Here is a 16744-nt window from a genome sequence, read left to right as displayed (position 1 = left end):
AAGTTAACCAAAAATTATAAGAGTAAAACAATCATCGATATTCACCAAAGAGATGTTTTTGGATTCAACCACATTAACTTGATACCCTTTTATTATTAAAATTGGCAATAGTAGAAATAGAGGTAATAATCCAACATCAAACCTTGGCATGCACTTACAAGCCAATCACTAAAAAGAAAAAAAAAATGAATGAAAGACACTAGCACCATAACTGCTCCCCCCACACCTAAATCCTACATTGTCCTCAATGGAGGTAATAAAGTAATGAAAACGAAGAGAACAATGAAACTTCCCTGTTGAACAGCTAAGGGATAGGAGGGAACAGTGGAGGGAAGCCGAGTTCTGAGACATCCTTGCCACTTGGCGGGTGATATTCGTCATTCGCTCATCTCCGTTGTGAACCTGTACTTGTAAGTGGCGCCACTCACCATTGACGCCAATTATCACCCCAAATAACAAAAGACAGAATATCCAACAAAGATAGCAACCAACAAATGCAAATCCATAGTCACTGGTGTTCCCCAACTCAATAGTCAAATGCAAAAGCAAACACGGGCCACTCAAGCCCAAATATGGTCAATAAAGCAACAGTTGCACTCCAAAATCAACAACCAGAAACTATTATCAATAACTGGGAACTAGCAAAGTCACGTCAATAAGCACAGGGACTACCTAATTCAGTCAGTCAACAAGCAAACTTGGCCATTCCTAATCTCAACAAATGCACTCTAAAATTTTAACGAATACCCCAATAATATGCTAAATCTAGCAATAGCAACCCTAAAGTTTATCAAGAGCAACATAGCCACAAGATCCTGGCAGTTTGATCGAATATCTAACCAGCTAGAGTAAACACATTCGGGGGAAAACACTCCAACTAGTACCACTGGCGGAAAATGGAATGCACAACTCAATCAACTGAAATTGTAGCAACAGCCCCAAGAAATAACAATGCAATCAATAATAACTCATAAATTCGACAGTAGCAGAGTAACTCCAAGTGCCCAGCCTCCAACAGTCAGCCAAAAGAGTAGAAGTGACCCAGCGAAGCCAAAATACCCAAACAATGGATGAAACAAGTTCAACGGCTACTAACCCACACTAGTGAGATCCCCCAAATAATGTAGCTCAATTCACACAACAAACAATGTATCCACAGGATTCTCAGTCAAATCTAATAATGAACCCCAGCATTTCAACTAGATGCACTGAACTGGAATAAGCAATGTAAATGGTATAGAGGCCTCCCAATTTAACAAACAAGTGCAATATTTCAGCTCACCCAAAGTCCCAACAAATGGCTCCAGTTGGCCAATTAATTGCACAATTTCACCCAACCCAAAAGAAATAGCAATTCCAAGCGAAAATAGTCCGACCAGTACCACTGGTGGAATTCACCAATTGAGAAAATAAACTTCAATCGTCAACAACATTAACTATTGAGCAACCCAGGCAGCACCAATTAGTTATTAAGAGAATGGGGGACAAGTTCCAATTACCTCCACCTTGGATGACAACCAAATGAAAGGGGACAGCAGCGGGTGGCGTGCGGCGAAGAGAGAGGAGGTGCAGCGTTTGGTGTCGTGAACAGCAGCGGTCGGAGGTGGAGCTGCGGGCGGCGGAACTCAGATGAGCTGGGCCTTCGCGAAGTGGCGTGCGGGCCCTGTCCGTGGCCTGCGTCGCGTGGCGGAACTTGGCGCGCGGACAGCGAAGGGGGCGGCTGGCAAGCTTCAGCAGCGGCGGCGCTCGATGGGTCCAATCGAGCGAGAGGAAGAAGCAGCGGACAGAAAGAGGAAGTTGCTGCGAGGGATGGCTTGTGGTGGTGGTCGACGCCGGGTGAGCAACAGAGCTCAGAGGAGCTGGAGGGAGATGGAGGAGAGCCGTGCAGTTGGAGCCGGCAGCGTGCGGCCGCGTCACTCTCGCGTCGGCAGTGACGAGCGGTAGGGGCAAATTTGGTGGTGGAGAGAGGGCTGAGGGCGGCACTGAGCTGGAGGTGCGCGTGTAGCAGGAGCGACGGACCAGCAGGAGAACAGAGTAGAAGAAAAAAAAGAAGGAAAAAAAAAGAAAGAAAAAGAAAGAAAGAAAGAAGAAAGAAAAAGAAAGGATTTTTTTTTTTTTTTTTTACGTTGACAAGTCAAGAACTAGCTACGGTTAAGGAGAGAGAAAAATTTTTTCCTTTTGATTCCGTATTACTTCCTCTTTTTTTCTTTTTTCTTTTTTCTTTTTTTATTCTTTCAAAATTTTTTTTATTTTTATTTTTTTTATTTTGTTTTTTTTTATTTTTTCTTCTTTTTGTAACAAAAAAGAAAAGAGGTAGCTACGGTTAAAAGAATTTTTTTTTTTTTTTTGAATCCTTACCTTTCCCGCGAACGTGACGCGGGCACGTCAAGAGAGCAAGAGAGCTCCCAGAAGTTGCTGATCGTAAGCTTCCTGCATGTCATCACGCGGGCGCGTCATGAGGGTAAGAGAGCTCCCAGAAGTTTGAAGTTTCTGATCGTGAGCTTCCTGCTCGTCATCACGTGGGCGCGTCATGCCTGGAGGTCACCTACAAATCAGCAAAAACGAAAATTAACACCCAAAATCAGTCAAATTCAAGGAAAACATATTTAAACTATCACACGAAATCAAAACAATCAATTTAAAGAAACAATTGGGTTGCCTCCCAATGAGCGCCTTTCTTTAATGTTTTTGACTAGACATTATCATGTTTTGTTCATGGAGGATAAAATCGTGTAACTCGTCTTAATGCTTCATCCTCTATATGATCCTGGTAACCCTCATAGATGGAGTAATCTTTGAGCACACGAGCTACAGTCTTCCATGGATTAGTTGATGGTGCCAAATAATCAAGCAGTGATCTCAATTTTTCCTCCACCCCTCCATCAAGAGCACTCAACGGTTCAAGATATTTGACCATAGCTACTCTTAACTTATTTCTGCCATGAGACTCAAAAACTTCCGGTATAACAAAATCAATCTCATTAACAGAAATCATGGAATAAAAGTTAAGAAAATGCGGGTTAGGGAATGGAGGTGGTGTCACCACATTTGATGATTCTTCACTGGATTCTTTCACTTCAATGGGTTGCGGTTGGGGTTCCATTTCTTCATTTTCGGCTTCTTTTTCAACTGCATCTGTAGATTTCTCATTTTGACATTCTTGCATCTCCTCATCCTTGTCCTTAGGGATCACAGGCTCAGGCCCTTGAACCTCTTTGCCACTCCTCAAGGTCATGGCGCTGACATTCTTCGGGTTCAACTCAGGTTGAGATGGCAATTCACCTTGGTTCTGGGAATCCAAACGATTGATTGTTGTAGCCATTTGACTTATCTGATTCCTTATATCCTGCATTTCGGAGTCCGTCCTTTGTTGATTTTGCATAAGAATTGCCTCCGTCCTTTGCTGATTTTGCGCCATGTTTGTCATCACTTGTTTTATCATCTCCTCCAAAGATGGACCAGAGCTTGGGGGCGGAGGTGGTCGGGGTTGGTATTGCTGCTGGTACCCTGACAGGGACGATGGTTGTTGAGACTCTTGCTGTTGAAAATCCATTGGCCCAGTCGCATAATCAAAACTGGAATTATCCCACCATCCTTGATCATACCCGTTTGAATAAGGGTCATACTGCATTTGATATTGGGGTGAAAAATCTCCAAAAGTATCAATTGGAGCACTTAGATTGTCTTGAAATGCGGGGCATGTGTCAGTTGAATAACCTGAGTCAAAATAAGCTCCACAATTTGCAACAGCCCATTGATCATTAGGAAAAACATGAGTCTCATAACCCCATTCAGGAACAAAGTCCAGTCTATCATCAAAATATGGAATGTTAGCAGCCATAAACTATATAAAAAAAAAATAAGAGAAAAATAAATTAAAAATGAAAACAATGTGAACTCAAAAAGAAACAAATTAATCTGACACCAGTCCCCGGCAACGGCGCCAGAAATTGACAGGTTGTTGAAGCCTGTACAATAATAAAACCTGCTCAAACTAAAGTTAATTCTGTAGATAGCGGTGAGCAGGGTCGAATCCACAGGGACTGGGAGTAATTGTTTCTTTTAGAGTCCAAAGTATGGGGGGTTTTGGAATAAATGCTAACTAAATAAATTAACTGCAGAAAATAATTAATTAAAAGAAATAACTAAGAGAAACTCTAGCCAAGGGTATACTTCAGAAATGGTTCATGCACTGATCATTGATGCAAAAATAATCCCAACATTTATTAATAGATTGGTTATAGTTGTCATGCACGCGATAAACAACCAACCCTTCCTTAATTTATCGATAGCTAAGGTACGACCGTTAGCTATTTCTCTAACCCAAAAACAACCCTAAGTACGACCGTAGGATTTAATTTCTAGATTGCATTAATAATTAGAAAGGCCCAATCCTAACCAACAAACACGCTACGAGGGTTTGTTTAAATTAGATCATATGCTCCCCTGACATAAACCCAATTACGCCAGTTGCTACTGAGGTAGAGATAACGAACAATTACGGATTCAATTACCCCTATTTAGCAAAAATAGCCTATATGAATAATTAATTATTGCGCACTAATCAATCATACACAAGGCCATAGCAATTAAAATCAAGGAACATATAAATACCAATAAATGAAGAAAATAATTAAAACAGATTCGATCTCACAGTAGTTGTCGAACCAAATCGTCAGTTGTCCCTTGACTAGAATTGTAGAATTAGTTCATAATTAATGAACTAAACCCACAAGAAATTGAAGCAAAGGCTGCGGCCATCAATTGGGAAGCTGGGCATTCAATAAAGAAAGGAAGCTACGAGAGTCCACTGAGTGTGTTTGCTTTTGTCCGACATTCGGAGAAGAGAAATTGAATAGGCAGAATCAAAAACAAAAGCTAAGCTTCTCAGCAATCTTCATACGTAAGAAAGAAACTAGCTAACAAAAACTAAGAAGAAAAGTCAACAACTACGGCTAAGCTACAAGACGAAAAGCTCTCCAATGTGCGGCGGCTCCCCTTCCGGAGAGGAAGAAGAAGACCCCCACTTCAGCCCTTCGTTCCTCCTTTTAATGCTGCGCTCTGCGAATTACCAAAAAGGACTTGTATCTCCTTGTTCCAAAAATGCCCTGGATGCCTGCTACTTGAACTCTTTCCTGATAACTGTCAAATCGGCACTTATTATGGTATTTTCGTTCTACTCCCTGAAATATATGTAAAATACTAAAAATGAGTAGAAACTAACAATTATTCCAAATTGGGTCAGGTAATAGGAGAAATTAATAATAAAATAAATGATAAAATCGCAACCTATCAATTTCCCCCACACCTAAACCATGCTTGTCCTCAAGCATGAGAATAGTAAACAGATACCAAAATGTGATAATGGTCATTGCTCTATCCAACAAATTGCCAAGGTACCAAGAAAAATAAGAATCAAGCATCAATGGTCAAGTCCAAGAAACATCATTCCGGTTAGCTTCTAAACCACAAACTCCTCTAATTTTAAGTTAACTAATCTAAGAAAAAGGAATGATGCATAACATTTATCAGCAAATGGTCCAACTATTAACCAAAATCTCAACATTAAATCCATAATTCGGCAAGCTGACTTTTATTACACACTAACACAACCTTCACTTTTTTTTTCATATTTTTTTTCCCTACTTTTCTCTCTTTTTTTTTTCTCTTTTTTTTTTCTCTTTTTTTTTCAATAGTAACAAAAGACTTAGTCGCTAGCCATTTGAGCCTTTTGACGCGAACTTCAACATTGGCCGGATGAAGGAGCCCGGTTACTCAGCTTCTATCGCCACGTGACCACGTACTCATAGCAATTACTACTTTTTGACGCGAGAATCGACACTTTTGGTGAAAATCCCCGGTTACTCGGTAGTAAATACTAGCGGAGTACAGTCAAGTTTATTCATAGCTAAAAATCACAAAAACTCAATATAACACAAGAACCAAAAGAAAACTTGCATCAGCTAGTCTCATTTTCAAACATGGAGAACTAAAGTTAATAACCGGACCAATTCACATGAAAATGCCAATAATCATTCCCTATGCCTAGGAAAGTTAACCAAAAATTATAAGAGTAAAACAATCATCGATATTCACCAAAGAGATGTTTTTGGATTCAACCACATTAACTTGATACCCTTTTATTATTAAAATTGGCAATAGTAGAAATAGAGGTAATAATCCAACATCAAACCTTGGCATGCACTTACAAGCCAATCACTAAAAAGAAAAAAAAATTGAATGAAAGACACTAGCACCATAACTGCTCCCCCCACACCTAAATCCTACATTGTCCTCAATGGAGGTAATAAAGTAATGAAAACGAAGAGAACAATGAAACTTCCCTGTTGAACAGCTAAGGGATAGGAGGGAACAGTGGAGGGAAGCCGAGTTCTGAGACATCCTTGCCACTTGGCGGGTGATATTCGTCATTCGCTCATCTCCGTTGTGAACCTGTACTTGTAAGTGGCGCCACTCACCATTGACGCCAATTATCACCCCAAATAACAAAAGACAGAATATCCAACAAAGATAGCAACCAACAAATGCAAATCCATAGTCACTGGTGTTCCCCAACTCAATAGTCAAATGCAAAAGCAAACACGGGCCACTCAAGCCCAAATATGGTCAATAAAGCAACAGTTGCACTCCAAAATCAACAACCAGAAACTATTATCAATAACTGGGAACTAGCAAAGTCACGTCAATAAGCACAGGGACTACCTAATTCAGTCAGTCAACAAGCAAACTTGGCCATTCCTAATCTCAACAAATGCACTCTAAAATTTTAACGAATACCCCAATAATATGCTAAATCTAGCAATAGCAACCCTAAAGTTTATCAAGAGCAACATAGCCACAAGATCCTGGCAGTTTGATCGAATATCTAACCAGCTAGAGTAAACACATTCGGGGGAAAACACTCCAACTAGTACCACTGGCGGAAAATGGAATGCACAACTCAATCAACTGAAATTGTAGCAACAGCCCCAAGAAATAACAATGCAATCAATAATAACTCATAAATTCGACAGTAGCAGAGTAACTCCAAGTGCCCAGCCTCCAACAGTCAGCCAAAAGAGTAGAAGTGACCCAGCGAAGCCAAAATACCCAAACAATGGATGAAACAAGTTCAACGGCTACTAACCCACACTAGTGAGATCCCCCAAATAATGTAGCTCAATTCACACAACAAACAATGTATCCACAGGATTCTCAGTCAAATCTAATAATGAACCCCAGCATTTCAACTAGATGCACTGAACTGGAATAAGCAATGTAAATGGTATAGAGGCCTCCCAATTTAACAAACAAGTGCAATATTTCAGCTCACCCAAAGTCCCAACAAATGGCTCCAGTTGGCCAATTAATTGCACAATTTCACCCAACCCAAAAGAAATAGCAATTCCAAGCGAAAATAGTCCGACCAGTACCACTGGTGGAATTCACCAATTGAGAAAATAAACTTCAATCGTCAACAACATTAACTATTGAGCAACCCAGGCAGCACCAATTAGTTATTAAGAGAATGGGGGACAAGTTCCAATTACCTCCACCTTGGATGACAACCAAATGAAAGGGGACAGCAGCGGGTGGCGTGCGGCGAAGAGAGAGGAGGTGCAGCGTTTGGTGTCGTGAACAGCAGCGGTCGGAGGTGGAGCTGCGGGCGGCGGAACTCAGATGAGCTGGGCCTTCGCGAAGTGGCGTGCGGGCCCTGTCCGTGGCCTGCGTCGCGTGGCGGAACTTGGCGCGCGGACAGAATACACAGATGTCTTCATAAATCAAAGTTTTAAATGTACCAAAATGAGTTCATTTCAGTATATACCTAAACACGTGCTGCTCTCAATTGTACCAAAAGTTTTAAAAAAGCTACACAACATTCCACATTCCCAAAAACCTATTATTCATACTGTTGAAATTCAAACTTCCTTTAACCACAACCCATTCTTATATAATATAAAAATAAGAATATTGCATTAATAATAGGGTTATTTTTTATTATAATGATGAGGTACACGTTATCGAATTTAAATACATGTCATATATACAAAATTTCAATTTAGAAGATTAATTCTTTAATAATATGTGGACAGTTGTAGAGGAACAACAAAACTAGCTCCACAGTTCCGTGAAAGGAGAAATGGGTTGGTGGCGACGGGTAGGTCCGGTAGTTTCTCATTTATTACTAATGGAGAATAAAAAGCAGAAAAATGATCGGAGAATACCCAAAAGCATTTCTTCTGTATCCAAAGGGGTTGTGATGAAGGCGATAGGAATAGTGTCAATCTTATTCATATCACCCTCATATGCACGCAGGATATATAGCTAAGATAGGAACGTCGACGTCATATACCCATCAATTATTGTCCAGACAATTTTTATTCTTCTGGTATATATATTTTATTAATCTATTACCCTCCTATATTGCACCGACTGGACTAAATTGTTGTGCTCTGGTCTCTTCAAAATACTTTTAACACATAAATATATATATATCTTCCTCTTATTGCAGTTTCCTCTTCTTTATTAATTACTATACGAGATAAGTTGGGCTGATTCAAGAATCTAAAAAGTTGCTGGCTGGCTTTCACCTTTTGAGTTTTTGGCAACAAGGATTTGGAAAACTGATCTTTTCCAAATTAAGTGAGGAAGCCACTAATTAAGATCAGGGAGGAGAAGGGAAGGAATGATGATGGAGTTTTTTCTGCTGGGTTGCACGGCAGTGGTGGTGTTGCTTCATGGAGTTAACTTCTTCTTCCACGCTCTCTCTTCTCACCTTGCCTTTCGTTCCCTCAGGTATCAATATACCCTTCAATCTACTAGTTTATTGCTTCATCAAATCTAGTGAACTTTTTTTTTTTTTTTTTGCTCTCTTGTTGTGAATTTTCTCTTGTAGTTTCATCAATAATCTTTCCCACCCTCTCCCCCAGGTCGATCATCCTCAAGAAAGCCGTGAGAAATTAAATCTTTTTTATTCTGGTTTTAATTGAATAATTAGTCGTCAAAGTTGGTTCGTACTTTTTCGAAGCCAATAATGAAGATAGGAGCACAAGATATATACGTCATTGCAGAAGGACAAAGTAGAGGAGATCAGTATCGAATTATCTTTTTATCTGATTGACATTATACTTTTCATTAGATCTCTACAGCAAAAAAAAGTGAAGAAAAGAAAGAAAAAGTTGTGGCATTGATTATTTTAGCAGAAAATTCAGAGGATGAGCTTGTGAAAAAATGTCAATTGATCTCCCACTCCGTCAATGACTCATATGCTATTACTTGTTTTGTTCTTGACACGGTGTCACATCGTGGACCCAGCAAAACTTAAAAATACTCTCACCCAAAAAAAAAAAACCCCTTGTAAATGAAGGAAGTATTTCTCTGAGCTGATGTTATGGAGCTATAGAGTGTATACTAGGATATAGTTTTCCTCCTTTTCTTTTTCATATTTATACTTTTCTTCCTTCTGATTTAAGTCATTTAACATCTTATTGATTTACAATCTTCTGTCTCGTGCTACAGTTTCTTGGGAGTGGTTAGCTGGTAAGAAAACTTGTAAAATACACACATTGGAGGCAGGAGGATGCTTCGGAATAGAGCACTCCACAGCACCATGAATTCATCAATGATGGAGGGATCATGAACCCCTGACCAGAAAACTTGTCAAATACACGAGTTTGATAGATAAGTGCCTTACTTTTAAGTAGGCCAGCAATGTATTCTGATCATATAGTTCAGTCTTTAGACTCATCCTGGATGTTGTTTCTTTTGCTTTTTTACTCAGATTGAAACCATAGCAAAAGTACTTCTAACTCTGTTAAGCGGAGGTTAATTTGTAAAGATTGTTCAATCTCTCGATATGTTGTCCAAGTTGCGGATATGGTCCAAAACAAGCCCGCGTATGATGGATGAATTGGGAGGAACAAGACTCTATTTCCTGACACATTCTACTTGTTATCAAAATAAGGAATCAGACCATCCCTTCTACTTGCTGTATTTCTTGGAGTGTCAGCTTTCAGTGAATTAAATGAAGTTATCTTGCTTATCCAAAAAAAAAAAAAAAAATTTTTTTTTTTTGAGGGATCATGCTAGATTTGATTATTTCCCCCAAATGCAAGCTTCATTTCAAAGGCTTCAAGTCCTCAAGCGAACACCCCTCCCTTCATCAATTACAATACTTGCATGGTGTGTTAATTGAATGAAATATGAATGAAGTCATGAACTTGGATTCAGTATTATCATGGGGGTTTTAACATTTGGAATTTGGTATATTAACTAGTTAACATGGATAGTAAGACGTCGTCCCCTGTATTTTCTGGACTGCCTGGCGCTTCATCTCATTCTGTGACAACTTTGATATCAAATCACTCTACAGTTCATGACTGACAGATTCGGCCTCTCAAATGGGAGTTTCTCCCAGAGGATTGTGGTTGTGATTATTTAGGAATGCAACATTAATCTCTACGGCATGAACATTGATCAGGCCCCAAGTGGTTGGCTAATTCAAGGCCAGACTTAGCCCAATCAGCTTACGTCCAGTTCTGCCAGCTGCTCTTGACTTAAATTTTCCTGAACGGACCCCAAAAAATAATAATAATAAAGGAGCTGTTTTGTTTGGTTATTAAAGTTGCAAACCAGCCGATCCTCTTGAGAAATGCTCTAATCAATTGAAATCTCTGCATTGGAGGCTTGAATCTGTCAGAGAACATATTAGACTCTGGATTGGAGGCTTGAATCAAACGATAGTCTGTTAAGTGGGTGAGATAACACAACATGTTAGACCACTGCTAAATGGATTCTGGGATCATCAATTTGTTCTGTAAATTATAGGCCTGCATAAAATTCCCAATTCTCAACACACCAACTCTCCATCGTTGACTTGGGCTCATTAAGTATTACCTAGAAAACATCAGAGATTCCAAGTACATAATGCCTTCCAACATGAGTTGGCAACTTGTTTGGACTTCCAATTATAGAGTAAAATACTCTATAGGCACAATGGCGCACGATTAGGCAAGGGTGGGACATATGGTAGTATTATAAAGCAGCAATCCTTGAAGTTTTACATGCATTGTACAACTATAATTTCTCCTAAAGAAGAACTAGCTTCCTGAAAAAAAAAATCTTTTTTTTTTCTTCTTTTCCTCGAGAGAGATGGCGCAACAACCTTCTAGCATCACCAAAAAGCTGGAAGCCAAAGTTGCCGTCGTAACAGGTGGTGCTAGCGGCATCGGCGAGGCAACTGCTCGACTTTTTGCCAACCATGGTGCCAAAGTTGTGATCGCTGACATCCAAGACGAAAAGGGCCGAACCGTGGCTGAATCGATTGGTTCAAAAAACTGCAGCTATGTCCGTTGTGATGTAGCTGATGAAGAGCAAGTCCAGAGAATGATAGATTCAACCATCCAAACTTACGGCCAACTAGATGTCATGTTCAGCAATGCTGGAGTATTTAGCAAGTCAAATCAATTGGTGATCGATCTTGACTTCTCAGAACTTGATCAACTCTTTGCTATCAACGTACGAGGCATGACGGCATGTGTAAAACATGCTGCAAAAGCGATGGTGGAAAGGGGAGTAAAGGGCAGCATAGTTTGCACGGCGAGTATAGCAGCCACTACAGCTGGAGAAGTTTCGACAGATTATTACATGTCGAAACATGCAGTTCTGGGGCTGATGAGATGTGCTAGTAAGCAGTTGGGGCCACATGGGATTAGAGTCAACGCTGTTTCACCATTTGTTGTTGCTACACCATTAGCGTGCAACTATTTTCATATGGATGTTGAGGAATTAGAGAAGATTCATCAGCCTCAGACTTCCTTGAAAGAAGCTATACTGAAAGTTGATCATGTTGCTGATGCTGCTTTATTCCTTGCCTCCGATGATTCTACATTTATCACAGGGCATAATCTTGTGGTTGATGGTGGATGCACAGTTTAATGATCAGCAACAACAGGATCTTTAATTTTTCACTAAATTTGTTTGCAATGAACAGCTGAAGTATGGGATTGTTGGATCTACAGCAGGAGTTGATCATTTCAAACTAGAATGGATCCATACTTGGAACTGCTATATATGTCTCACTGGCTGTCTCATTGATGTTGTTGTTCTATCAAACAAACAGCTATAAGTCTGTTTCGATTGTCTTGACCGCTAAACCAAGACTTGAGCGGTTGCAAAAGTAATTTTTTAATTTCGGCAAAAAATCAGCGGTTGTTTATGGCACCTTATAGTTGGTTTCTTCATTTAAAATTATAAACTAGTCGGTAACCCCCGGACAAAATGACTCCCCTTGTAGCGGATGCAAAAAAAAAAAAAAAAAAAAAAAGACCATCCTTTTGATTTTATTTTCATAGGCGTACTAATACAAAAAAAAAACCACTAGATAATAGTAGCTTTGTATCTTGTACTTCAAACAAAAAAATAAATAAATATTGTATTATTCAAGTTTTACCTATTCGAAACCAATGCTTAACCCCATATACAATTGCAAGGAAAATTTTTCAAGAAATATACCCAGCCTGTTAGCCAAAGTACATGTATGTTCACCAAGATAGTGCTACCTCCCAAACAAGCACGTGCAAAGCAGGAAAAAAACAAAATACTAGAAGTGATAAAATTAATTTAGTGATGCCAAAAAGTTACTCAAAGTGATAGTAAAATTTAGTGAAAGCATCAGGTTCAATTGATTGACGATTATCCACTTTTCGGACCGGGTCCTTTGTCCAAGTTTCCTATCCAACTTCTTTGTCTAGTCAAATATGTCACCATTTCTTTTATTAGATAAAGATGAATGAAGCAGGTAGGGATGGGCAAAAATACCCACTGATCCGAAAATCCTTCATATCCAATTCGATTTGAGAAAACCTTGCACATCCAATCCGATTTTATCCAAAATATAGAGTACTTGATCCGCATTATTTGACCGAATCAAAAGAATATCAAATACCTGCCTATAAGTGAGACGTGTTAGAGGTATATAATTAATAACATGCACGTACCGACATGCCCCACATATATATTTTTTATTTTTTATTTTATACACATACTACAAAATAATATTTTTAGCGCTAATAAAGTAATTTCATTGAACAAATTGTGCTACAAATATAGGAAATTATAGTTTATTTACAAGATTTATTTATAGAGGTAATGATATTATGGTTTTTAAGAAAGAATCTAATTGATGTGGAATATATATTTAAAAAAAGGTACTATTTATTTCAAATTTTCATTGATTTTGAATTCTTTTAATTTTTCTTTTTTTTTGGCATGTTCATTGCACGTTTGTTTTTTGGGAGGAGACTTTTTTTTTGAGAAAAAAATTCTTTATTAAATATTAGATGAATATATAAGATACAACATTAAATTAGTACAAATTATTTTTAAAAAAAATTAAATAATAAGCAAAGCAGGACAAGTACCCATTGATCCAACCCCATACTGAATACCCGCAAATATGCGGGGTAGGTAAGAGTCAGAAAATGACTGATCCGCAAAATGTGGATCGGGTCAATCAAATAATGCACGGAACGGGTACCCGATAAGCAAGGCAGGGCGGGTACCCAGTGATCCAACCCCATACCGGATACCGGGCAAATATATGGGATGGGTAAGAGTTAGAAAATGACTGATCCGCATAATGTGAGTCGGGTCAATCAAATAATGCATAGGACAGGTACCTGACCTATACTCAGCCCTAAAAGTATGTTTGTTTTTTGGGAGGAGACTTTTTTTTTTTTGAGAAAAAAAAATCTTTGTTAAGTTTTAGATGAATATGTAAAATACAAAATTAAATTAGTACAATTTTTTTTAAAAAAAAATAAATAATAAGCAAGCGGGACAAGTACCCATTGATCCAACCCCATACCAGATACCCACAAATATATGGGGTGGGTAAGAGTTAGAAAATGATTGATCTGCATAGTGTGGATCGAGTTAATCAAATAATGCATGGGACGGGTACCGTTAAGCAAGGCGGGGCGAGTACCCATTAATCCAACCCCGTACCGGATGCAGGATGGATAAAAGTTAAAAAATGACTGATCTGCGAAATGTTAGTCGAATCAATCAAATAATGCACCCATGCCTATCCCTGAAAGTATGAACCAGCAGAAACAAGCACAACCAGAAAATTTGGAAAGGGATTTGAGGTATGAAAACTAAGCAAAAACTGAAACACTTTTTATGGAAATGCCTCACAGGCACTTTGCCCTAATAAGCTAATTTACAAAAAGATACAGAAAGGCCTTCCCTGGTGCCCACACACTGAGGCTAAAACTCTGGAGCATGTGATGTTCTGTAACTGGCCATCGAAATATGGAAATTCGCTCCAATCCAGTGGGATGGGCTTGATGGGAAAAAGGTGGAATTCTGGGGATAGTGGGAAGGGATGATGGCAAGTAGAAACAGGGAAGAGGGACATGAGCATATAGGTTTGACTGTGATTATCCTATGAACAATCTGGAAGGAAAGAAACAGTTTCCAATTCAATGGTCACAGGGCAACTTTGTTGAAGCAGTATAGAGAGCTTGGGAGGATTGGAATGAATACAACATGGTCTTAAAAGCAAGCCAAACCAGAGTTTCAACTGCAAAGAATGTTAGCAGGGACCGAAGAATCAAAAAGCAATGACTAGATGACAATCAACATCAAAGTAGCTGGGAAAGGAATGAAGGAAAGCAACAGGAGAGTAGGTAGGGATCACAGCAACTGATTGGGAAGTGAAGCTTCGGGCTGTTTGGGCAATCCCTAAAACCAAAGAAGGATCTATAAACTGGAACCAGCCAAAGCAACTAAATTTGCAATAATCAAAGCTGTGGATCAGAGCTAGTGCAAAATTAAGATATCAAGTGATGTAAAAGGCTCAATGGACTGCTGAACGCAAGGAACTCCAGTGATAGCCTACTAAAACAGTGCTAGAAGACATCCTGGCGCTGTAACAGTACTTCAAGTAGGATCAATCGATATAGGCAAGAAAGAAGGTCTTAAATTAGCTTTAGAGTAATTTAAATTTGCTACTAAATTGCGTCTTGATGTTTGTTGGATACACAGTTATCCTTATGATCTAGAGGCTTTGTCCCTAGATGCTCCTATTTGGACACGTATCCAGTCTTTACTTGTAATATTTTTTAGTGAAATGAAATTCTTCTACCGTTTTAAAAAAAAAGGAAAAAGGCTGAGGTAAAAGAGAGGTTAGTATGGCAGTCAGTGCCAAAAGATTGCAGTTGGCTGCTAAGGAAAAGATGTTGTGGATAGCTAAATTGTTTTGCTTGCACCCTAGCAGGATAGCTTCTGCTTAGCTGAATGTTCAAGCAAAGGGAAAACAGCCAGCTGATCAAGAATCATGAAAGAGGACCATTGAGGCAGAAACTAAGATTGATGGAAACGCAGAAGAATCAAATGTGAAATTGCAAAACGGAGTGAAGAGGCGGATTACAAAGAAGATGAGACGGATGATGAAGACGACGAGACGGATGAGGAAGATTACGAAGAGGATATTGATGAGGGCGACTACGAATACAACCACGGCGAGGAACCAAACAAGATAGCCATCACGGCGGAGGCTGGCAAGCTTCCATTTTTGAAGCAGGCTAAAACTTTATCTGTAATCATAAAAGAGCTCTACTGCATTTTTTTATTCTTATACCCCCCCCCCTTCCCTTTCTTCTAACCCTCTCATTTGGCTTACATTTAACCTTTTCTCCCCCCAGTTTTCATTTTTACTGCTGGTGTCGCCTTTGTATGGTTGCAAAGGAGAGGACTTTCTAGTGTGAAAATGCAAGAGGTAAAAATCTAGCATATTCTTTTATGAGTCTTCTCATGTTTGATCAATTCGTCGATTTCTATATTATATTTACTTTAAAAATTTCGAAACTCTTCCGAAATCTAGAACTTCTTCTTAGCTGATAAGTGCTATTTCTAATTTATTTAGTTAATGATGTAAAAGCATTCATATATACACCTTAATTGAACATATATGGGTTAGAGATTCATTAAGCTAAATAAAGAATGAAAACCAGAGCAGAAAACCAAAGACAGGTAAAAGAGAGAACCCAAAAGGTTTGGAAGAGATTATGTTGTAAACAAGGAGAGAACTTAATAATAAGAAAAGAAAGTGAAAAAGATCTCTTTTTCCTAAGAATGTTTTACTTCTGTTCCCTGGCCGGGGGACAATGAAATGAAGAGTTGGAGAAATTTACGGATACATTTGGGACTTCTTTGTGTTCTTTTTGTGATTAATAACATGATGCAAGCAAGAAAACTTTTGTTAGGCTTGGTACTGTTTTACCAAAATGGTGCCATAGCGTTTTGAAAACTATTTAGTTATAAAACTCGGTTTTTCGTTGGGGAATACTTCCAACCATTTTTCTAGTACAGGGATTATTGCTAACATCTCTCTCTCTCTCTCTCAATTCCAAATCTGCCAAAAAAGCCTTCCATTTGCTTTACTGATGATGAGTTTCTAAGGAGAAAGATTTATGCTCCCTTCTATCGCTGTTATGGGGAAGATTTCAGCAGGCAGATATGTCTATCAGAACGATGCAGGAGAATTTTATGACGTGTGCCTGAGTTGGGATACTCAAATTGAGTGTGCCCTTATGAATGATGACAAGGATGAATTTGTCCATTATATAGATGAGTTTCATGAAAGTGCAAAGATGTGCCAGTTGGATTCTGGAACAGATTTTTGTACTTGATTCTGTCAATTGTTTTATTGCTGTGCAAAATGGAGAAAATGGAAGCA

General features: G+C 38.9%; 1 protein-coding gene across 1 annotated transcript; it reads left to right on the top strand.

The window, feature by feature from the left end:
* Positions 1-8238: 8238 nt before the first annotated feature.
* LOC113726055 ((+)-cis,trans-nepetalactol synthase NEPS2) lies at positions 8239-12301 on the top strand. The gene is made up of 2 exons (XM_027249540.2): positions 8239-8796; positions 9520-12301. Exon 2 carries the CDS (start codon positions 11152-11154, stop codon positions 11935-11937), a length of 786 nt encoding a protein of 261 aa, XP_027105341.1. The 5' UTR covers positions 8239-8796; positions 9520-11151; the 3' UTR covers positions 11938-12301.
* The last annotated feature ends 4443 nt before the right edge of the window (positions 12302-16744 follow it).

Source organism: Coffea arabica, chromosome 2c (genome assembly GCF_036785885.1).
Source record: "Coffea arabica cultivar ET-39 chromosome 2c, Coffea Arabica ET-39 HiFi, whole genome shotgun sequence".
NCBI classification, from domain to species: Eukaryota; Viridiplantae; Streptophyta; class Magnoliopsida; order Gentianales; family Rubiaceae; genus Coffea; species Coffea arabica.
This window is presented reverse-complemented; position numbering and strand designations above follow the sequence as displayed.

Coding starts and splice junctions, on each gene's coding strand:
- LOC113726055 (XM_027249540.2), top strand. CDS start 11,152: ATGGCGCAACAACCTTCTAGCATCACCAAAAAGCTGGAAGCCAAAGTT.